The following is a 22,735-nucleotide window of genomic DNA, read 5'->3' as shown; positions in this document are numbered from 1 at the left end:
TGCTATGCTATTTCCATGATGTCGGACTCTCCTTGACCTTGTGTGGTAGCTGTCCCTGGACTTCGCATTCACCAGCTCCCCACCAGTGAGGGCTTCTTCATATTGCTTAGCGCTGAAACTTGCCCAAATGCTTCCCTCACCCCAGTAGACCTGTCTGGTGTCCTAACGTGAGCCCCCACCTGGCCTGTCCCTTGCCCTCTGGGCTCCAGTTGTGACACACCATTAATATAGAGTACCTGCCAAGGGAATTGACCTGGTTTGGCGGTTTTTCCACCAACAATTCGAGTCAAGTCGTTCAATGGTTGGGTGACGTTATCCACATTTTTTTCAGCTTCGGTAGAGTTTTCATAGTCCGTAGTGGAATTTTCGTAGTCCGTAGTGGAATTTTCATAGTCCGTATTGAGAAAAAGCGTTTCAGCGCGGGTGTGCGTCGTAGAAATGTGTGGGACGGAAACTCTTCCGCATGGAAATGGCACTAGAAAAATGGAAAAAAAAATTAGTGTTCTGATATTTCTCATTGGCAAGCAGAGCGTGTATTACAGAAATCGAGAATGAGGCCCATCCTTGTCACTTCTGAGAAGCAGGCCCATCAATATTTAAAAAATCTAATCAATGAATATAGTCTCAAACTAAAAGGTTAATTGCATTATTTTCATGGAAAGTTTTCAAACCCTTCATGAAAAGAACATTTGGCTCAGGAATCCATCATCTTTACGGAAATAGAATAGGTGTTCCAGAATCCAATTTTGTGAGAGTTTTATAAAGTCTCATGACTTTCTGTTGTGTTTCTTTTCTAAAAAGTCTCCGTCCCAAGGCCTGTCCCTAAATCGAATTCTGAGTGGTGCCATGGAACTTTAACTTTAGAATTAGGTACTTGGGACCTCCGCTGCTTTTTGTGAACCAGGATTTCTTTTGTAGACTAGAATGCCTTCTAGACTCCAAGGTGGATTTAAGGATCTGCTGGGAAGAAATCATGATTTAATTATCTGGCTTGGTTAAGCATTAACCAAATAAATTGCTGGGGCACCTGCCTGGCTCAGTCAGAAGGGCATGTGACCCTTGATCTCGGGGTCATGAGCTTGAGCCCACAATGGGTGTAGAGATGACTTAAACTGAAAAAAAAACAAAAAAACTTTAACCAAAGAAATTGCTAATATGATTATCGCAGCCACATCCACCTGGGACCTAGCCACCCTTTTACCTTGGGTCAGTTTATTTCCTAAAGACAGGAAATCATGTACTGATACGTTGGGGACAACCAGAATGGAAATCTGTAGTCAAGCAAAGTCACCTCACATTTGATTTTCATTTCTCACGTTCCTTCTAGCCACATTCCTTATAACAGACATTTCTATAGCAACCAGCTGTAGCAAAGTATCATGAAGACAGCATGTGGTTGGGAAAACAGGAAATTAGTTCAAAATACTTATGTATAAATATAAATCAACAATGGCTGGAGAAAAAGGACCATTGCTATTGAAAGGCAGAAAAGCTCATTTTAGGTTTGGCCTACTTTGCTAAAGATAAGGCTATAATCAAATATAACACTGAATAGTAAGAGGTGGTTCTCAATTCTCTTTTTCCTTCTAACGTGGAAGGGCTTATGAGGGTTTAGCTACTATGCCATCTGTCTACACTGGAAGTTAGATTTTGAAGGCTTTTTTTTTCCCCTGAATATAAATCATTTTATTTTTAAAACGACTTCAGATTTGAAGGTTAAAACATAGAGATACTCTCCTCTGGAGGTGAGCTAGCTGTGAAGCACTGTATGTGAAGAACCAGGCAGAAGACAGGTAGGTAGGTCCGTGAAGCATTAGAGATGCCCTTCGTTTTAGTTGCAACAGCATGTATACCCTTGGCTTCTGGTCGTTTCTTTAATTTCCTCTGCCGGGTGCTTTGGTGAGATAGGTATCGAACCCAGTTACAGAGGATTGGTGCATGATTTAATGTACCAATTTAATATCAGGCTTTGAAAATGCAAAAGAAATTATATCTAGTTTGCTTCAAAAAGGCCCCTCATTTATCAACTATAACTGATCCTGCGGAGCCTACTTTTTTTTTATTTTTTCTTTAATCAAAGTTCCTCTTGCTTTCATGTTCAGAGGATAGCAATACGAGCGTGGAGTGGAGATGTTCTGAGTACCACCAGTCAGCTGTCAGTGTGGTGGCCCAGTCGACATGACTGGGAAACATTGTTTTGTTCACTGCTGTGGAGATGGACCGTGTGAGTCAGCCTGGCACAACTTGAAACAGATGGTCGTCAGAACCATGCTGATGTCAAGCGCGTAAACTCCGCTCGAGACCCGAGGATGGGAAATGACTTTCTCAGAGTAAGCCAGCCACACCCTGGCAGAGTCCCGTGTTACATTCCCCGTTCCCTGTGCTAGGAGCCTATCGGTCCATCATTTGTGTACCTTTTTGTGGTCTGGGATTACTATATTAATTTGACTTGGTTAATTACAGATCTATAGAAATCATATAAATTGATTGCTTCATGATATAAAAGTCAGGAAAAAAGTGGGCACAGTGAAGAATTCAGACTGAATACAGTCATAGAATTTCTATTTAAAATGACTATGCAATTTGGAAAGTTGTCCCAGCTACTAATCTCTTCTGTGATCTCAAAGGAGAGGGGAGCCTGGGTGGCTCAGTCGGTTGAGCGTCAGACCTCGGCTCAGGTCATGATCTCACGGTTTGTGAGTTCAGGCCCCCACATCGGGCTCTCTGCTGTCAGCGTGGAGCCAGGTTCAGATCTCTCGGTCCCCACTTCTCTCTTCACCTCCCCCCCCACCCCCCACTCATGCGTGCGCGCACTCTCTCTCTCCCTCTCCCACAAATAAAAGTGAACATTAAAAAATATATCAGGAAAAGAGTCCACCTACAATTAACAAAACACCAGAATTATTTAAAAAAAGAAACAAGTAGAGATTATAAAAGTACATAGGCCAGTTAAAATGCTGAAGGTTCAAATAGAGATTTGGAGAATGCATCCCCCTAGCTTACAGACGACAACAACACTTATTTAGATTTTGACCTGCTGGTTCACAGGACTTTTGGTCCTCCGCAAGTTGGTATCCGGTAGTACAGGAACAAACCACCTTGTTATCAGCATCCAATTTACAAAACTGCTTGCACCTGCCATTCTTAATGTTGCACGTTACATCTGAAAGAAAGCCACATCAAAAGTAATAGCGTCAGTTCACATGCATTTCTAAAAAGTACATGAAACTACTCACTCATGTGAAGGTCAGATCTAAGCAGGGGGCATTCATGGAGAGAAGCTTGGGAGCCTCGAGCTAAGTGTAGAAAGCAAGATAAAATTCTTAATAAGGCATCAAAAGGGCAGCAATATATTTGATTTGGCATAAAACTGAAGGTTTGGATATTCTGCTTCCACTAAATCTTGGACTGCAATTAAAAAAAAAAACCTGTTGGGGCGCCTGGGTGGCTCAGTCGGTTGGGCGGCCGACTTCGGCTCAGGTCATGATCTCGCGGTCCGTGAGTTCGAGCCCCGTGTCGGGCTCTGTGCTGACAGCTCAGAGCCTGGAGCCTGTTTCGGATTCTGTGTCGCCCTCTCTCTGACCCTCCCCTGCCTGTTCATGCTCTGTCTCTCCCTGTCTCAAAAATAAATAAAACGTTAAAAAAAAAAGAAAAAAATTAAAAAAAAAAAAAAACCTGTTTATTAGAGTATAGTCTACATTCAGAGAAATCCCCAAAACCTCGTGGTGAATTTTCACAAAGTGTGTCCACCGGTTTAAACACCCAACGGACCAATGCATAGGACGCGATCCACATCTCAGAAGCTCTCCTAATGCCGCCTTCTACTGCACCATTCCTCCTTTCCAAAGGCGCCATCCCCCCCAAATTCTAACAGTGAATTTTGCCTGTTCGTGAACTTTGTATCAGTAGAAGCTCGCAGTGTGCCCTCCTCTGTGTCTTTTCATTTAATACTTTGTGAGATTCATCCGTGTTCTTTGTACAGCAGTTCATCGACATGCTGTGTCGTATTCCATCGCGCGAATATTACTATCTTCATCCGTTTTACTGTTGATGAATATTCGAGTCGGGTTTCCAGTTTTTGCCCCTTACGTATAATGCCGTAATGAATGTGCTTATACGTATCTTTTGGTAATATGCGCACGAACACTGGATGTATACCTATGAGCACAGTTATTGGATCATCTGTTCAGGTTTGGTAGACACTGCCAAGTGAGTTTTCTAAAATGTGCAAATTTAAATTCCCACCATCGGTGTGTGAGAGTTCCAGTTCTTAGACGTACGTAATGCAGGTTTCTTCTCCCACTCTGACTTGCGTTTTTGTCTCAGTGTGTTTTGCTGAATAGGAGTTCATGGTTTTAATAGAATCCAATTTATCTGAGCACACTTGAAGCTGGCCAAGGTGGGTATATATTAACACAGGAGAATGAAATTGGGTCCCTTAAGGTGGCTCCATGCCAAAGACATTATGTGTTGGCAAGGATGTGCGTTCTGGTGGCCCGCATTCTCTTGACTTTCCTGTACAGTCTCCCTTATTCATAGGAAGTGTTGTTCTTTGTTTCTTACAATGCTTTTTGTCTTGGATTCTATTTTGTGTGAGATTAAGATTGCTTCACCGGCTTCTTTTTGTTAGCGTTTACCTAAAAATCTTTTTATATCCCTGTATTTTAGCCTCCTGGTGTAATTTTATTTTAGGTACCTCTCTTGTCAACAGCATACAATTCTATTTTTCACTCCAGCCTGAAAATCTGCCATTAACCCCACTTCACATTCACGCTGATTTCGGGTATCTTTGGCTTATTCCTGCCATTTTAGTCGGTATTTTTTAATTACTGCGCTTTCCCTTGGTTTCTTTTATGCGATCTCGACCACCGGAAGTAGCATGGTTCAGGGCTGGCTATCCGAAACCCGCTGAGTTCAGACACGCGGGCTCTGCCCTTGGGCCTACTTCTGTCTCTAGAGCAGCCCAGGAACACGCTGACTAGGAGATCCCTTCCCCCTTCCCTACCTGCTCAGCCATGTACAACAGAAACGCTCACTTGTGGGTACAGTTAGACCCTGGAAAGTTTGAAGGCGAGGGACTATACTAGACGCCTCCTGTGTACCACCTTCCTTCCTCTCAGCCTCATGGGTGTCCTTTCCCAGCACTGAGGCCGTCAGCTCTGCCTTGACTTCCCCTGACCTCACACGGGTGCAGCCTTGAATTGCCTGGGCTCATAGCTGCACTACGGGCCTCTCCCTCTTACCTCGGCTCTTCCCTGTTGAGGCCGAGGCACGGGATGCTGTATGACCTCTCCAGGTGCCCCAGCACGTACAGCCTGGAGATGTGGGGGGAGTTAACACCCCCTCGACTAAACTTTTGACCACTGGGAGACAGGTGCTGATGGGCAAACTCCCATCTTCTCCCCTCTCAGATGGACTAGGCCGAGGCCAGTTCTGTGGCTCCTTGGAAAACAGTCCCAAGAGATCCAGTAATCAGTTGCAGATGAGGAGGGATGACCCTTTCTATTATTGGTTCTCCTTTCCTCCCTGCCTCACCCCCCCACCCCCCGTCCCTTACTCTTGTTCTCTAGGATTGCACACCCTAATAAGTAAGCTTGAGTCACAGAGTCTTTTTTTTTTTTTTCTGGAAGAATCCAGTCTAGTAGAATGACTATATGGTTTTGGAGTATATTATGGATTCTTGAGTGACAGATGTAAATTTTCAAATTTATTTTACATGGCTAGCATAGGTTAACGTAATAATTTGCTCGTGTTCCTTCCTGACACTTAAGGAATTAAGGGGAGGCAGGGGCGCCTGGGTGGCTCAGTCGGTTGAGTGTCTGACTCTCGATCTCAGCTCGGGTCTTGATTTCAGGGTCATGAGTTCAAGCCCTGTGTTGGGCTCCACATTGGGTGTGGAGCCTAAACAGGAATTAAGGGGAGGCAAATCAGCTGTTGCCAGGGAGGCAAAGGAACCAGCTTGAGCTTTAACCTTTGCTGCCAATAATCCACTAAATGCATGATCCAAAAAGATGGCACTTGGTCCTTTGTATTTAGTTTTCAAAGACCTTTCTCCTCACTTGTGGTGATTACATCCCTGGCCCTTTTCATGTTTTTGGCTATCATTTTGTTGCTACAAAGCAATACTAAAGTGTTCAGCCAAGTCAAATACCACCTGTAGAAAGTGTTCAGTCAATATGACATTGGGGTAAGTCAACAGAGGTAGGTGGTAGGTGCTGTGGCCTAGTTTGGTTCGGGCCCCGCACAACGGGAATGAATGAACTCTGTGTGGTTTTCCCAATTCTCCTTCTGTGTCCTTGGCTAAGTGATTAGACCTGTCTACCGTTTTCCTCATCTGCCATTTTTCTTCATGGCTTGGGTTGTATGTGCAGTGGGGAGTGGTGCTGTCCAATTGGCAGTCTTTTGCTCTCAGATAAAGGACTCAAGATTCTGGAAATAGAATAATAGCTCAAGGAGTTCCAGTGGAGACGTCCCTAGCCCAGGATCTAAGGAACCGTTACTATGGGGCTCATTCATCAGTGCTTTATTGAGCATTTAGATGTCGGGCACTGTGTTGGGTATGGGTTCTCCCTGGTCCCGAGGCTGGTCTCTGTGCCTCTAGACTATCTGTTGAGCCTCTCAACTCATCTGTTCTTTTTACTTCATGGTAGCACGAAGGCCTCTTTCTAATTTTTCTCACGCCTACTGCCAAAGTTATCCTGTTCGGCTTTCTTTTACTCTGCCGCCATCCCCCCTCATATATTCACTCCTGTGAAACCAAAGCTTGGACAAAAGATGTTCTATTTCACAAGGTTACCATAGCATATGCTCTTATTCAGCTAAACTCAAGGTGTTTTCTCCATCCCGCAGAAATACTCAGTAAATGAGAGTATGGTGTCTATGATGTGTTCCCAGAGTGAAAAAAGTGTTTATGTTGCTTGTGATTTTGTTTTCCTCTCCATCCTTGCTTACTGTAGGTGGATGCCTCTTACATTCTTCAGAGGGGACAGGAGTGACCCAAGTTCTTACCTTGATCTGTCTGGAAAGGCCTCAGATGTAATGTGTAAATGGGGACATACGGTGGTCATTATTCTAACCAAAGGGACACAACGGCCAATTAATTGTTATTCTTTTAACTAGAAAGCATGCCCTAAATGTTTGTACTCCTTTCTCTGGAGAGGAGCCTGATGAACAAGGGACAAAGCAAGTAACATGATCTTGACAATGGAAATCTCCCTTTTCCCCCCTCTGGAGACAAGGGTGAGGCAAGAAACTCGGGGCCTCGGTTCTCTTATAAACTGTGCCACTTAGCAGCCTTTGAGGTCAGTCTGTGGATCAGTTTGAAGTGACAGCTTAAATGGGAGTTTGTAAATGCTTTTGCTTTCCTCCGGTGTCCGAGATAAAGAGATTTTTGAGAGGATCCCCACTTTGTTTCTGAACCGACTGCGCCGAGAGGATTTTTCTAGACCTTGATCAGGCAGGCTGGGGGAGATCGAGGCTCCCTAGGGGCCAGAGGTGGTGCAGCTGCAGAGCTGTGACCAAAGCAGAATGTGGGGGACCTGAGGCCTGAGACGGTGGCAGCTGTAGACTTAGCACTTCTGCTGTGTGGCCCGTTAGCTTCACGCAGGCGATGGAACGTGTTACGGAAGTTTTGTGCTTACGTTTACATTCCTCGGGGTGATTCTCCTCCACTAAACCGTCTTTGTTTTGTTTTATTTTATTTTTAAGTTTATTATTTATTTTGAGTGAGAGAGAGAGTGAGCGAGTGAGCTTGGGAAAGGGGGAGAGAGAGAATCCCAAGCAGGCTTTGCACCGTCAGCGCAGAGTCCGATATGGGGCTCGGACTCATGAACTGTGAGATCGTGACCGGAGCCGAAACCAAGAGTTGGATGCTCAACCGACTAAGCCACCCAGGCGCCCCTAAAGTGTCTTTATTTTAAACTAAAGACATTTAGGGACACTTAACGCTAGATGCTATTTTTTTCAAATTGCTCCTTATTTTATTTTATTTTATTTTATTTTACTTTCTAAAGTAAGTTCTTGGCCCAACGTGGGGTTGGAACTCAAGACCAAAAGTTGCATGCTCTACTGACGGGGCCAGCCAGGCACCTCACTAACCACTATTTTCAATTATACTTTACTACAGTGTGCCCTTCATTTTTAACAGAGACTAATTGAGTCATTCATTCCCTCAGCTCCAATGGTTATATTATTTAAGCTGATAATGAGTAACTACTGCAAAGATTTCCGTACGTTTCCATAATAGCAGGATCAGATTTACCTAGGTAAGTCTGAATTTGAAATTAGAACCTTCCCAATGAAAGCGCTGCTGAGATCGTGAACCACACCCACAGGGATCGGGAGGCTTTGCCCCCACGCTGGGAAATCTGAGGGGTGGGGGTCCAAGCCAGGGCTGTCCGCCTGCATCCACTCTTTTCTTCTCACATGTTTTTGCCCGGCCACCTTTTCCTTTTCTTATCTTCTTTTCTTTTTTATCTTCTAGCTCTCAAAGGAAGATGATCACTCGAGTTCTCTGTAGTGCTGAAAAGATTCCTAAACGACATTACAGGCGACTTTTTTTTTCTTTCCTTTCTCTGCAGGACAATTGCAGCTGGTGACTTTCATTTTGTTTTATACCTTTTTCATCTGTCTGGCAGGTGGATGGCTAGAAAGTCTTAATAGACTCCTGCTAATTTTCTGCTCTTTGCCCCTAGTCACGTAGGCTGTGCTGTTAAATTCTTTCCCTAGGATTGCATCTCCATTCTTCCAGAGTTTCAGAGTAGAAAGAGGATCTGTCATTAGCGTGGTCTGTCTTTCACAACCATAATACCAGTAATCTTGCATCCAGAGATAATAAGCAAGTAGGAGAGGACTTTGGGATTTAATGCTCCAATTGCCAAAACCTCAGCAAAAAAAAAAAAAAAAGAAAAAAGAAAAAAATTCTAGACTACAAGGAGGAAAGATGCGCAGTGCTCATAGGTTTGCTATGTAACTCTTTCAGTGTGATCCATGTGGTCAGATTCGGGAGCGAGCTCTGATTTTTGTCAACAAATGTAACATGCGAAGCGGTTCGTATGTGCCAAAAAGCTCCTGTTTTAGGGAGAATTGGCTTCCCCGTATCTCAATTCTGTACTTAATCGACTGCCGCGGCCTATGTTGATAACAGTTTAGTCATGAGCGCAAACAATTTTATGGGTTCGGTTTTCTTTGCGTTTTGTGGACAGTAGTTAGAAGCATGGGTTTTGGTCAAACTGAAGTTCAAGTTCTGGCTCAACAACCATTTATTGCCTCTATGATTTTGAGCCGTTTGAGCCGTAGCTTCCTCATCTGCATAGAATGGGGATAATAATGGGACTGACCGCATATGGTTGCATTGCGGGATAATAGCAAGGGGGGAGCATCATGACCACATAAGATTAGCTACCAAATATTATTGCTCTTGCCGTAGTTTCTTGAGCTCGTCCGAGAAACTGTGACTACAGACAAACTGAATGTTTATAAGGTTTGGAAGTATATGACTCATACCCTGGAATATTATTCGGCCTTTTTAAAAAAGGAAACCCTGTCCTATGCGACAGCATGGATGAACCCGGAGGACATTATGCTAAATGAAAGAGGCCAGTCACAGAAGGACAAATACTGCCTGATTCTACTTATCTGAGGTGTCTAAAAATAGTCAAACACAAACAGAGACTACAATTGTGCCTGCCAGGCGCTGAGGGAAGGGGAAAATGGGGAGCTGCTGTTCAGTGGGTATGAAGTTGGAGTTCTGCAAGCTGAGTGAATTCTAGAGATGTGCTTGCAGTACAGCACGGTGTCTAGTTCTTTACTGCAAAAAGAGCACGTTTTTCAGAGAAACTTCTACATAAATATTACATTTTCCAGTTTCATCTGGTTCCACAGGCAAACATGGAACCATGAGTAATCAAAAAAGAGTTACTTACCAGGGCGCCTGGGTGGCTCAGTCAGTTAAGCGTGTGACTTCGGTTCTGGTCGTGATCTCATAGCTCGTGCGTGGGTTCGAGCCCCGCGCCGGGCTCTGTGCTGCCAGCTCAGAGCCCGGATCCTGCTTCGGATTCTGTGTGTCCCTCTCTCTCTGCCCCTCCCTGCTCGCGTTCTGTGTGTCTCTCTCAAAAATAAATAAACGTTAAGAAAAAAGTTACTTACCTAACTCACAGTTCTTCCCTTCAAATCCAGTCTGACACCAGCATTCATAGGAATTAATGTCATCCTTGCATATGCCGCCATTCAAACAGGGATTGGACTCACATTGATCTCCATCTTTGAGATAGGTTAAGATAAAGTTGCGTTAGCACATAAACCACTTAGAATGCCTCCTTGCACAGACTCGTGGGGAGGGGAGCCTGATTTTAGGGTCAGGACTGCTGATGCTGCTCCTTGTGGGATGACCCTGTCTTCCTGAGTTTCTAAAAACAACCCAAACAAAGGTTCCCCGGCTAATACCGTCCTAGGAAATTGCTCTGGGGCAGCCATGCTCATAGTTGATGCAACCCAAGGGACGAGGAAGAGGGGGAAGAAGGTCTGAGGTTAGAAACGGACTGTGCGAGCATAGAGAGAGAAGGGTTTTCATTCCTTTCTTGTAGAACGATGGCAAGTGAATTCTAAATCAAGTGACATCACTTCAACCATTATTATCTCTGTGTCATTCAGGGCCCACTATCAAAGGTCTTGCCGAACACGCCGAGCATGGTAGCATATGGTATTTGCACTCAAGGAACCGGCAGCCTAAGCTTGGAGCAAATGCACCTACTTCCTTGTGTTATCATTTCACTTTTTGTAAAAAATTGTAGCAGGCAGTAGTGGTTCAAAACCTTGGAAGAGATGCCGGGAGCATCTCTCGCTGCTTAAAGATATTCTGCTGTCTGTGAAGTGGTCCCAAACGGTCTAGGTCAAGTGAGAAGCAGCTTTTATTTATTTATCTCTTTTTAAGTTTTTTAAAGTGGTAATTCTTTACATTTAAAAACAAATTAAAAAAATATTTTTTATTACGTTTATTTATTTTTGATAGAGACAGAGCACAAGTTAGGGGAGGGACAGAGAGAGAGGGAGACACAGAACCCGAAGCAGTCTCCAGGCTCCGAGCTGTCAGCTCAGAGCCCGACGTGGGGCTCGAACCCACGAGCCGCGAGATCATGACCTGAGCCGAAGTTGGATGCTCGACCGACTGAGCCACCCAGGTGCCCCTAAAACCAAATTTTTAAGTTTCTATTTTAATTTCAGTCAGTCGACATAGAGCATCCTATCGGTTTCAGGTGAGAAACAACTTTTAATACAAAGAATTAAAAACGAAAAGGTCTGAAAAGAGCTGAAGATCTGCTTTATTTATGTAGCGATGGGCTGTGTGTCCTGTCCGCCCTTCCTGAAGTTTGTACCTTCCCAGTGTCCTCGAGAGCCCTTGAAGACACCGGTGGAAAGAAAACAGGAGGAAAGAATCGGCAAGAGGGGAAGGGTCAGGATGAGAAGGGAGCCTTTCAGTCTGTTTTCTGAACGCTCCGGCTCCATCCACACTTCTAAGGAAGCTTCGGGAGAAAGGGATGAATAGAACCAGAGGGGAGACGGGTACACACTTTGAGCTAAGAGAAACAGCCCGGAAGAAAACAATAGGAGCTAGATCTGCAAGAGGAAGAGGTAAAAGCTGACATCAGAATGAAAGAAAGAAGAAGAGGGCAGCAAAAGAGGCATTTCTCGTTGTCAGTCATACTCAAGAGCCAAACTCCCTGCCACCTAGCCTGTCCGTGTGCCTGCCCTAGGGAGGACGGCGGCGCATCTGTCGTGCTCCCAGTCACTGTGTATCCGGGTCCCGTCGACCGGGGGTTCCTCTCCCTTTCTCAGAAATAGTCCCTTCTCTGGGAAGGCTGCTTGCCGTAAAGATTAGACCTTGTCCCCTCTGCCCCTTGATCCAATGTGCTTTTGCACAGCTAGTTCAATTTGTTCCAATGCTCTGAAAACAAAATACGTTATCTCTGGGTTATTATTATTGATGTTCGAACCGGTCTAAAAAACGAGCTACGTTTGCGCTTTATATTGCAGACCAACGGGTCTGAATTATTTAGGATGTTTCACTGAAAGGGTCTGGGCTTGCAGCCAGCGACGCAGCAACTCATTTGCTGAGACATATCTTTAAACCGAGTGTCATTTTATCCTGCATTTAGTCCTCCTTCAGGTGCTGGCCTGCGTGTACCCTGGGCTCGGGCAAAGCCACGGACGGCAGGGGTCAAAGACAACAAGGGACAAGATCTTGCCAAGCGACAGATTCCCGTTTAAGGCTACTAGGTGGTGGTTTAATGAATAACTGCATTCAGAGTTCAAGGCCGGGAGGGGTGATTGCGAAAGAGAAGGGCTTGCACGTTAGGGAATTTGGGTTCTTTTCCGGGCTCTGTGCCCACCCCCGCCCCAGCTGGGTGACCTTTAGGCAAGTCTCTTAGCCTCCCTAAGCCTCAGCGTCCTCCGTAAAATGAGGCGAATACTGCTTTGCTCACAGGGTCGGTGTGAGGCACCCACAGTGCTTGACCCACGCTAGCTAATGTGCTCGGACATCTTTCTGCTCCAACCGGGCCCTGTCCGGGGTGAGTTGATAGCAGAGAATAAAGCAGGCGAGTGAGGGCCCTGCGCCCCGCAGCCTGTAAAAGCCCGCCCGGTGAGAAATAGCATCGGCTGTTTCTTGCTGCAAGCGAAAGACTTAGGCATGGCGTTTTGGTTTTCTTTTTGCTTTTTTGTTCTTGTTTTTGGCGGACAGAGCGGTAGGGACAGAGTCGCGCCTCTGATGTTTCCGAGATAATCTTGGCCCCAGATACAGTAAACAGTGCGGCCTGTGGCCTAGAAGGCAGGGGCCCGGCTTCAAAATGCGGTGCGGTGCTTGCGAGGTTTGGGCCAACCCTGCTGGGGGGTGGGGTGAGCGAAGAAGCGGTCGTGGGGGTTTAAGTACAGCCAGGGGTTTGGGGGGGGGGGAGGGAAGTAGAAATTGATTTGCTTTAAAAATTTCTCACAGGGCACCTGGTGGCTCAGTCGGTGAAGTGTCTGACTCTTGGTTTCGACTCAGATCTCATGGCGTGTGCGTCCAAGCCCCACGTCAGGCTCTGTGCTGACAGCGCAGAGCCTGCTCGGGATTCTCTCTTTCTCCCCCTCTCTCTCTGCCCCTTCAGCGCTCGCTCTGTCTCTCTCAAAATAAATAAATAAACTTAAAAAACTACATGTCCCAAGGGGCACTTGGCTGGCTCAAGTCAGTGGAGCATGCGACTCTTAATCTCCGGGTTGTGGGTTCGAGCCTCACGTTGGGTTGTAGAGATTACTTAAGAATAGAATCTTGAAAAAAATAAAAATGTATCACAAGATTTAAAGTTGTAAATATAATAGAAACGGAGAATAAAAAGACTTCTTTGCGCTAACTGCAGGGGAATTACCTGAGGAGAGAATTGCCACGGTCGCATTCATTACTAACAAGGAAAGGCAAAGCGAATGTAATAGAGTGCACCTCGTCCGTCCTTCCTCACGATTTAAAAACAAAAGTGGACGGGGCACCTGGCTGGCTCAGCCAGTTAGATCACGTGTCCCTTGATCTCGGGGTTGTGGGTTCAAGCCCCATGTCGGGTGTAGAGACTACTTAGAAAATCATCTTAAAAAAATAAAAACAAAAGCGGAGACATTATGAGTTACCAGCCTATGAATAAGTCTAACAGTGTCCCCAGAATAGCAACTGGAAAATAGAACTAGATCTCAAAGTGTTGGAAACTCTGCGAATTTGCTCTCTAGGTTTTATCCGTGCAGACAGGTACGCCAACCTGTGGGGCTCACGCTGCCTCAGAATCCTGCTGCCGGATTCTACGTGAGTTTGCGAAGCTTAGTTGTCACGAAAGTTTGGCTTTTCCTCTTTTTGGTCGACCCATTCAACAAATATTTACTCAGCGCTTCTGTACCGGGAGTAAACAAAACACTTGGACGCCCCCGCCAACGGGAAGCTTACATTCTCACGAGGTGGGGAAAATAGATAATAAGTGGCACAAATAAGAACATTATATGTTACCTCAGATGGTGAAAAGCACTACGAAAAATAATAGAGCCGGATGCGGTTGCTAGGTGATGGGGTTATGGGGAGGCAGCTGAAATACTAATAGATGATCAGGGTGGGCTTCATGGAGATGGCGACGCTCGCGTGAAGAGCCAAAAGAGGGGAGGGAGCGCGCCTAGGGGAACCTGGCGGAAGAGAACCTGGCACCGTAAAGGAACAGCCGGATCAAAGGCCAAAGCCAAAGCATTCCCGCAGCATTTCCGGGGTGTGCAGGGAGCCGCAGGGAGGCCAGGATGGCTGGGGAACACCCCCCTCTCCCCCCTACTTCCCACTGTGTGTGAGGAGGTGAGCAGGAGGAGAGGGTCCCAGGGCCAGTGGAAAGGGAGGGCCGGGACCATCACGGGGAGCCTTGGGGGCCATCACAAGGAGGAGGACTTGTACTAGACAATACACATCTCAGTCCGTCAGCATTCTCACATTCTCTGCTGAAGACTGCGAACTCTGATTCAGTCCCCAGACACAGGAACCTGAGTTTCCTCCTTCCGGCCGCCATGTTTTGAAAGCCCTGGGGAGGAGTGAGCTTATCTATCTGCCAGCTGATCCCTCCCATGCTGGCATAAACCTGTCACGAATCACCGTTGGGTCTTGAGTAAAAGAGTCGGACCCTTTGGACGGAGTCTAATATACTGTCTGTTTACACAGAGAAAAGAAACGTAGTTCTCAAATGTTTCGTGTCCCAGCCAGAGGAAAAAATTAATTGCTTACCGACATACTGCTTCCAAAATTCAGTCTATAAAGAAAAAGAGGACAAGTTAATGGCAGTACTTAAAATGTTTTGGATTTGATTGCTTCCCTTCTGTAACATTTGTCGTACATCTATGTGTGTAGCTATTTAAAAATTTCAGAGAGACGGTTCTTTTTTTTCTTCTTCTTTTTCTTTTTAGGATTTCTGCTCTTAGCATCTGAAGTATGTTACGTGGAAAATACTCACGGTTTTTTCAGTGTTTTCAAAAACTTCTCGTGCTTCTTCAAAGCTACACTTTTCTTCCATACATTCTCTCTCAAGGTTCCCTTGAACAAACTCTTCCAGTTTGCCTGAATTATACCTCTTGGGCCGGCTCAGAACTTTCGTGGCATCTTCATGATCAAGAAAAACTGCAATTTAAAAGAACTGTTCTTTAGCTTTAGGAAAAAGAAAACATCGTGAAAATTAAATACACCTCTGAAGAAGGGCTTTGTTTTTAATCCAAGGAATCCCAAAGCCAATTTATCTTTGGGGCCTAGAGCCAAAAATCTATGATGTCCTCACAGCACCGTATACACACGGAGCTTTAGGAATTAAAATTCAATTTGGCTTTTAGTCAAGAGAGCTCCAGTAACGAACGGTCAGGTTTTCAATTGTATTTGGATTTACTTTGGATGAAAAAAGAAAGTTCTCAAATAAGCAGTTAACTTCACACTTTGTCATCATTTGAAAATAGCTAATTGCAGATCCGCGCAAAGTGATCCATCACCCTGGCCGGGCTGTGGTTTCAGGATGCGGTTGCCCAAATGACTCTGCAGCAAATTTCTCTGGGAAAAACAGAAGCCTGATTGTGGGCCCGCTGCACGTGCAACCCCCGTGTCTCTCACTAGATGTTAAAGAAAAACCATTGCACTAATTTGTTTATTTCCAGACTCACAACACCATCGGTTGGCACATGTTACGGGAATTACAGTGACAAGTCCGTCTCTGGGATTCAGGATGTGCCTGCCTGTGGGGCAGTCCTGAACTCTGGAGGACTGAGGTCTCTAACCTATTTGTCTCCTTCCGTCCCTCCCTCCCCACACTCACTCACTCACTCACTCACTCTCTCTCTCTCTCTCTGTCTCTCTGTCTCTTTGTCTCTGTCTCTCTAGATAGATATAGAAAACATATCCATCTCTATCATTTTTTTTAAAGTTTATTTATTTATTTTGAGAGTGAGATAAGGTGCGAGCAGGGGAGGGGCAGGGAGGGAAGGAGAGACAGCATCCCAAGCAGGCTCTGTGCTGTGAGCACGGAGCCCGATGCCGGGCTCCGACTCCCAAACCGTGCCATCACGACCGGAGCCGGAATCGGATGCTTAACCGACTGAGCCACCCAGGTGCCCCTCCATGTCTGTTATTAATAACAGGAACTCGAGAAGTTGCCGGAGTTGTTCCTTTCTTCGAGGGACCCATCCCATGTCAACAGGACCAAGTGCTTACAAGATGAACTTTCCAGGCATTTTGGGACTGCTTGCTCATGAATTCAAAGAAAAAAAGAACGAACGAAAGAAAGAAAGAGAAAGAAAGAAAAAGAAAGAAAAATCAACTAAACCATATTCCCTTAGTTTCCCTGCAGCTGGTCACTTTACGGACACTTCTAGTCCCTCGGCAACCTCGCTTTTTCTGCGGCTCTGCGAGTCCTCTGGGCGTCGCTTCTTTTCCTGGATGCAGCAGACTCTTCCTCTCCAACCCTTGCCAACTTTCTCGGTTCCCTTCGCTCCCTCTTCCGTGCCGCGGGATCCTGCGGTTCCCCGCCGCCAGATCAGTGCGGCCACCTGCCCGTCTTGCCTTCCGAGGCAGCCCGGGCGCCGTGGGAGAAAGCCACGCGCTGCCGCCACCCAGCCTTGCCCAGCGGGCCCTCCTCTCTGCCTGGCGATCCGTTTGCTTGGTCCCGGGCTCCCCTACCATGGCCTCTGGGTCTGCGTCCAATTTCAGCCTGGGCCGGACGGAGAAACTGGGGTTTGCAGCCAGGTCCGACCCACCCGGATGTGAGTCCCGTGTCGACCACCCGTCGGCCGGGGGGACGCCAGGCGAGTGACGTGAGCGCCGAAGCTTTACCTCGGCCAAGTGCAAAATGGGTATGGCAGTCGTACGATAGGAACATTGAGCTCATGGTGTTGTGGGACCGGGATGGGTGAGCGGATACGCGTGCGCAGCACGTGGCGGACGCGGGCTCTGCCCTCTTTCTCCCCGCTCCTCTCGTGCTGGCCTGCCTTCCTGTTTCTCAATTCCCTTTGTAGCTCCTTGGTGCCCTTTTCTGGGGCTCTTTCCCTTCTTTGCTCCCATGCGTATCCTGAAATGACTCCTGTCGGGATCGGCAGTGACCTCCTGAAGGGTAACTTTGAGTCCATGCATTTCTTGACCGCCCCGTAACATTTCTAATGCTTCGTCTCTCTTACTTCGTGGTTCTCTTTCCACGAGGCCACCCCATTCTGGTTCTTCTCTTTGCTGTAACTCCTGTTACTCATCCACCACTCGAATCAATTCACTCCCCTTTGCCTGCCTGCCCCTTAATGTCCGAGTTCTCCCAGGTTCCTGCCCTGCGCTTTTCATGCCATTCGACTCTACCAGGTACCCGAGGCATCTGGGGCATAGAACTTAAGGAGACACTCTCTCTCGGTGCGTGCAAGTACATTTATGCTCTGTGTGCCTTGATTGCCTCACCCTAGTCCAGCCCTGACTCTTTCAACACTATTTTCTTTTTCTTTTTTTAAAGTTTATTTATTTTGAGAGCGAGAGAGAGAGAGACTCCCAAGTAGGTCCCGTGCTTTTAGCGTGGAGCCCGACGTGGGGCTCGAACCTACGAACTATGAGATCATGACCTGAGCTGAAACCGAGAGCCGGCTACTTAACCGACTGAGCCCCCCAGGCGCCCCTCAACACCGTTTTCTGAGCACTCACCGCAGTCAGGCACTGTGCTCAATACCACATTATCCGTGCTCCCTCCCTGGATCCTCACACACGGTTGTAAGTGCGGTTTCTACAACGGTGGGCTCCGTTTTTTGGGGGTTTTTTTGCATTTTAATTTTTTTTGATGTTTATTTATTATTGAGAAACAGAGCATGAGCCTGAGAGGGGCAGAGAGAAGGGGAGACACAGAATCCGAAGCAGGCTCCAGGCCCTGAGCCGTCAGCACAGAGCCCGACGCGGGGCTCGAACTCACGGACCGTGAGATCGTGACCTGAGCCGAAGTCGGACGCTTAACCGCGTGAGCCACCCAGGCGCCCCGACAATGGTGGGCTCCAAATAGCCATCTCTAGTCAGATATATCTTCTGAATTCCAGATCATCTTCCCAGCTCCCTAACTGTACATTGTCATGCGACGAGTCGGAGCTGATGATTATCTAATGCTTCTGCAGTGCTGGACGTGATGCTCTGTGCTTTGCAGCCATCATTTCATTCCATCGTCACAGCAGCCCCATGAGATTGATCCCGACATCTCATTTTTGTAAAGGAGGAAAATGGAGGTTCACAGAGGTTTAAGTAATTGGCCCCGGGTAACACACTGAAGTGTCAGAACCAGGGTTTAGACTTTGGCAGTCAGACTGCCCGGTCCACGCTCGGAGGTACCGCTCCGTGTCCTGGAATCACATCAGACGCCCCAGATGTGTACTCCACACTTGTCTGAAACTGTTCCCCTTCCATAGCCAGAGGGGTAAAAGCCCTGTCCTTTCTACGTCCTGGATGTCACTTGATTCCCTTTCCTTCTTCTCTGCACAACTAATGTCCAGGCTCTGGCCCCTCATGCCTTCCCAGGATGATTGCAGTGGCCTCAAGACGGTCACCCCATGTCTCGCCACCCCTTCCTCCAACAGTTCACTAGAATGTTGCCAGACTCATGATAGGTGATGGCGCCTAAAGAGTGCCCTTGTCGCGGTGAGCACCAAGCAATGTATAGAATTGCTGAATCACTATATTGTACACCTGAAACTAATGTAACGCTCTATGTTAACTACACGGGAATGAAAATAAAAAATGCAATAAGAAAAAAATGATAAAAATGTTGCCAGACCGAGCATTCTAGATTAGCCATCATCAGCGCCATTCACGTTTCCACATCCGTTGACCCAACAGTTGGGCTCTGTTGTCCAAACTCCTTAGTTTCAGGCCTTTGTTATTTGGTGACCTGACCCTGTCTAGCTATCCTACCTCGCTTGTCATATTTAATATTCAAAACACCCTGAGTTCCTGAAAGACCTCACATTCTTTGTGGATCGGGATCTTTGCACGGGAGTGAGTCTCTTCGCGTAGGATGCCCTAGATCAGACATTAAAGGACAGTGAACCTACTCCTCTTTTAAGACCCAGCCCCAAATACTGTCTCTGTGCCGAGTGTTTCCCCAGTTAATGTATCCCTTTGTGCTCCTGGTACACATGTTGTCACGTTACATTGAAATCTCTCACCTGACCTCACGATACTTCAGGTCAAAGAGAGAGTCCAGATGATCCCTGCGCCCCTAATACCTCACCCCAGCACCTGGCACCGTGGTCACTCAGTCTTGTGAAGTTCTGCAAAGCATACGGACCGAGGCTGTCTTTCTTTCTTTCTTTCATTTCATGCATTCGTTCTGAATTGAAGACCCCTTCAGTCCGTATACGTTACAAAATCGAATTAGTTCTGCAGAACGGGTTTGATTTCAAAATTCTAAACTGATGCAAATAATGCCTAATGGCAGCAGCCATGAAAATGTAACATCTCCGTAAGCCATTCATAGAAACAGCTCTTAGAAGCCAGTGACCGCTTAACAGCAGAAGAGAGCGCTGCATTAGAACTGTCCATCCTTTGGGAAATTCCCTCGGCTCTCTCCTCCAGGGCCTGTTATCTCTGACTGCAGTGACTCCAGAATCACACTGCCTTTCTACACAATTGTTTGACGGTCATATATTTAGCCTCTCTTCAGGTTTATCTCTTCTAGCCATTATTTCCCCAGCTCTGAAATCCTACTCCCCGTCCCCGCTCCATACCTATCCTTTTTTCTCCCCCAACATCTGAGGTCTTCAAGGGAGCAGTAGCCTTCCAGAAACCTCCGTTATCTCACCACTTATCTTGAAGGAAGGGCTTGGATCTTCTGTGGTCCTAGATCTCACACTGATGAGCTACGTGTAAAGACTTAGCCTTATGTCCCACTTGGTGAATTTTCCAACTAAATTTCTTCACCGTACCCACTTTGCCAGTTTGATTTAACCTTTGCCTTCTCGTACCATCATTTCTGCATTTCAGTGTGCCATCATGTCTGGAGTGGGAAGCACGGGGCCAGTCTGCTTTCCGGGGACCCTTGGGGTTGGCACCCTGATCCCGGCACTGTCAGCTGCTAGATTTGATTATAGTGGGTTGACAAGTAAGGGTGATAAATGCTTCCTGTGAGAACACGCCGTTTGCCTAAATGGGGTAATTCCTCCCCTGTGTGCCTGCCTTTGGGAAGTGCATAAAGTCACTGAAGTTGAGGGGCGCCTGGGTGGCTCAGTCTGGGTGACTTCGGCTCAGGTCATGATCTCACGGTCCATGAGTTCGGGTCCCGCGTCGGGCTCTGTGCTGGCAGCCCGGAGCCTAGAGCCTGCTTCCGATTCTGGGCTCCCTCTCTCTCTGTCCCTCCCCTGCTTGCACGCAATCTCTATCTGTCTGTCTCTCTCTCAAAAGTAAATAGACATTAAAAAAAATTTAAAAAGTCACTGAAGTTGTGAAAAAACCAAGCGATATGCATCGCATTCACTCTGTTCCCACTCCTTATGTCAGCCTTGGACTCGTTTTGCTCAAGTGAGTATTGGGTTTCCCCCTGTATTAACTCCGAGATGTTTAGAAGCAGAGACAAAAGAATTTCTCCTAATCCATGAAAAAGTTTAGGGATAAATAACAACTTAGTAACGAAGACTTCGTTTTAAGTAACACTTCAAATTGAAAGTGTATGCGTTTATGGATATTTAAAGCCACAAGCCTGCCGCATTTTATAGTTCTAACATTTTGAACTGTACCAGATATCTTAAAAATCAAGCTCTTTCTGTAAATAAAACCATTGTGGCTTTCATGTGTCCCGTTTTGATCTCAAAGTGGTGAGTAAAAAAAAAAAAACCACATGACAGAGTTAATGTGTTTCATATTCTGCTGTGTCCTGGTTAAAACGTTTTCCCACTTTTATTTTTCTTTAACCCAGGAGATGACTGTTTTCAAAGCAAATTTACCTGGTCAAATCATAGGCCTACCAGTGTCCGTTAAAAAAGAAAAAAGTACCATAGACATTGTGAATCTAGTTTTCGCAGTTAAGAAGACACAGCTACTAGAGAACCGGCACCTACCAACTTACATGCTGATGACTGGGATCTTAAACGTTGCTGTCAAATCCTGTAATCACTGTTTAGTGGAAAAGATAGCACCAGACATTTCTATATCTAAAAGACAAGCATACAGTGTATCTTGAAAAAGGAAACCAACCTGTACAGTCAGCACCGAGTAGATATCCTAAAAGGCAGATGGTGATGAGGCCCGGTGGTTCTGCCATGATCATGTTCAGGCACTGCATAACCTTTGCCGACAGATTGTGCAAGTAGCAAGGTTGACCAATTGTTCCAAAGTACAAGCTGAGCTGTATTTACTTCTGGGAAACAGTGTCCGTCTCCCCCAGTGGGTCTTTGGGCGATTTCCAGTGGCTTCTTGGGTTAAGTGAAGAGTATAGGCAGTGTCAATCTTTAAACTTCACCTCTAATTCTGTGGACTTCTACCGCAGTGGCTGATGGGAGACTGAAGCAGGAAATGACACATCATTAGAATGGGGTGGGGGTGGGGGGTGGTGCAGCAGGTACAATGGCTGGAGTGGCCGTGGCAGCAAACTTCATCGGTGGGATCCATGTTTATCCTCGTCAGGGAGCACTAATGGCATATGGTTTAAAAGTAAAGAGAGACAACGAAGTCATTTGGTTACCTACCTTAAAACTCACTGCTCAACATACGTTGGGCCGCTTGGTAGATTCTTAGTATGTTCCTTCTCACGACGACTCAACTTCCTTGTGCCATGTACCCAAATGGTGAAACGTAAGGACCCTACTCAGAACACACGTATGTATGAGTGTGTATGTGTGCATATATACTTACATATTTCTATGATACGATGGACGAGTAGTAGTATATAATAGTTTGTGTTAATATGTCCTACCACTTCACATACAATACAAAACATCGACGTATACCAACGTTTACCTATCATTCTTTGTGCTGTTGTTGTGATACATTTTATTTGTACATGTTATAAACTCTATGTGATATGATTCTGCTTTAAGCAGTCAGCCTTACAAAGAAATTTAAAAATGAGAAGAAGTAGTTTCTATTTAGCCACATATTTACCATTATGAAATTCATTTCTTTGTTTAGATCCAAGTTATAATTTTTCATCACTTTGAATACTCCAACAATTTTGATAGTATAGGGCTTCTTATGATGAATTTTCTCCGCTTTCGTTTGAAAATGTCTCCATTTTACCTTCATTTAAAAAAATGTTTTTTGAAGTTGATTTATTTTTGAGAGAGACAGAGACAGAATGTGAGTGGGTCAGGGGCAGAGAGAGAGGGAGACACAGAATCCGAAGCAGGCTCCGGGCTCCGAGCTATCAGCACAGAGCCTGACGCGGGGCTCGAACCCACCAGCTGTGAGATCACGACCTGAGCCGAAGTCAGACGCTCAACTGACTGAGCCACCCAGGTACCCTTAGGGTCACAGGAAATTGTAAAAACAGTTCAGCGAGGTCTCGTATACCTTTCACCCAGTTACTCCCAATGTTTATATCTCACATAAATGTAGTATAACATCAAAGTCAGGTAATGGATGTTGGCATAACGTGTGTGTGTAATTCTACGTAATTTTATCACGCGTAGATTTATGTAACCACCACTGCGGTCCGGGTACAGAACAGTTCTATCACCACAAAGATCTCTCTTGTGCTACTATTTTGTAATC

General features: G+C 46.1%; 1 protein-coding gene across 1 annotated transcript in view; it reads right to left on the bottom strand.

The window, feature by feature from the left end:
• Positions 1-21,489, bottom strand: part of F9 (coagulation factor IX) — a 31,717-nt gene extending 10,228 nt beyond the window's left edge. Inside the window, exons 1-6 of the mRNA XM_049644374.1 lie at positions 21,221-21,489; positions 14,997-15,160; positions 14,771-14,795; positions 10,147-10,260; positions 3,035-3,163; positions 237-475 (exon numbers count right to left, since the gene is read on the bottom strand). Coding sequence (XP_049500331.1) covers positions 237-475; positions 3,035-3,163; positions 10,147-10,260; positions 14,771-14,795; positions 14,997-15,160; positions 21,221-21,308 — 759 coding nt within the window. The 5' untranslated portion in view covers positions 21,309-21,489. The remainder of the gene's footprint in view (positions 1-236; positions 476-3,034; positions 3,164-10,146; positions 10,261-14,770; positions 14,796-14,996; positions 15,161-21,220) is intronic.
• Positions 21,490-22,735: the final 1,246 nt, after the last annotated feature.

This window comes from Panthera uncia, chromosome X, assembly GCF_023721935.1.
Source record: "Panthera uncia isolate 11264 chromosome X, Puncia_PCG_1.0, whole genome shotgun sequence".
Classification (NCBI taxonomy): Eukaryota; Metazoa; Chordata; class Mammalia; order Carnivora; family Felidae; genus Panthera; species Panthera uncia.
Note: the sequence above shows the minus strand (reverse complement) of the source record. Positions and strands in the feature narration are given on the sequence as shown.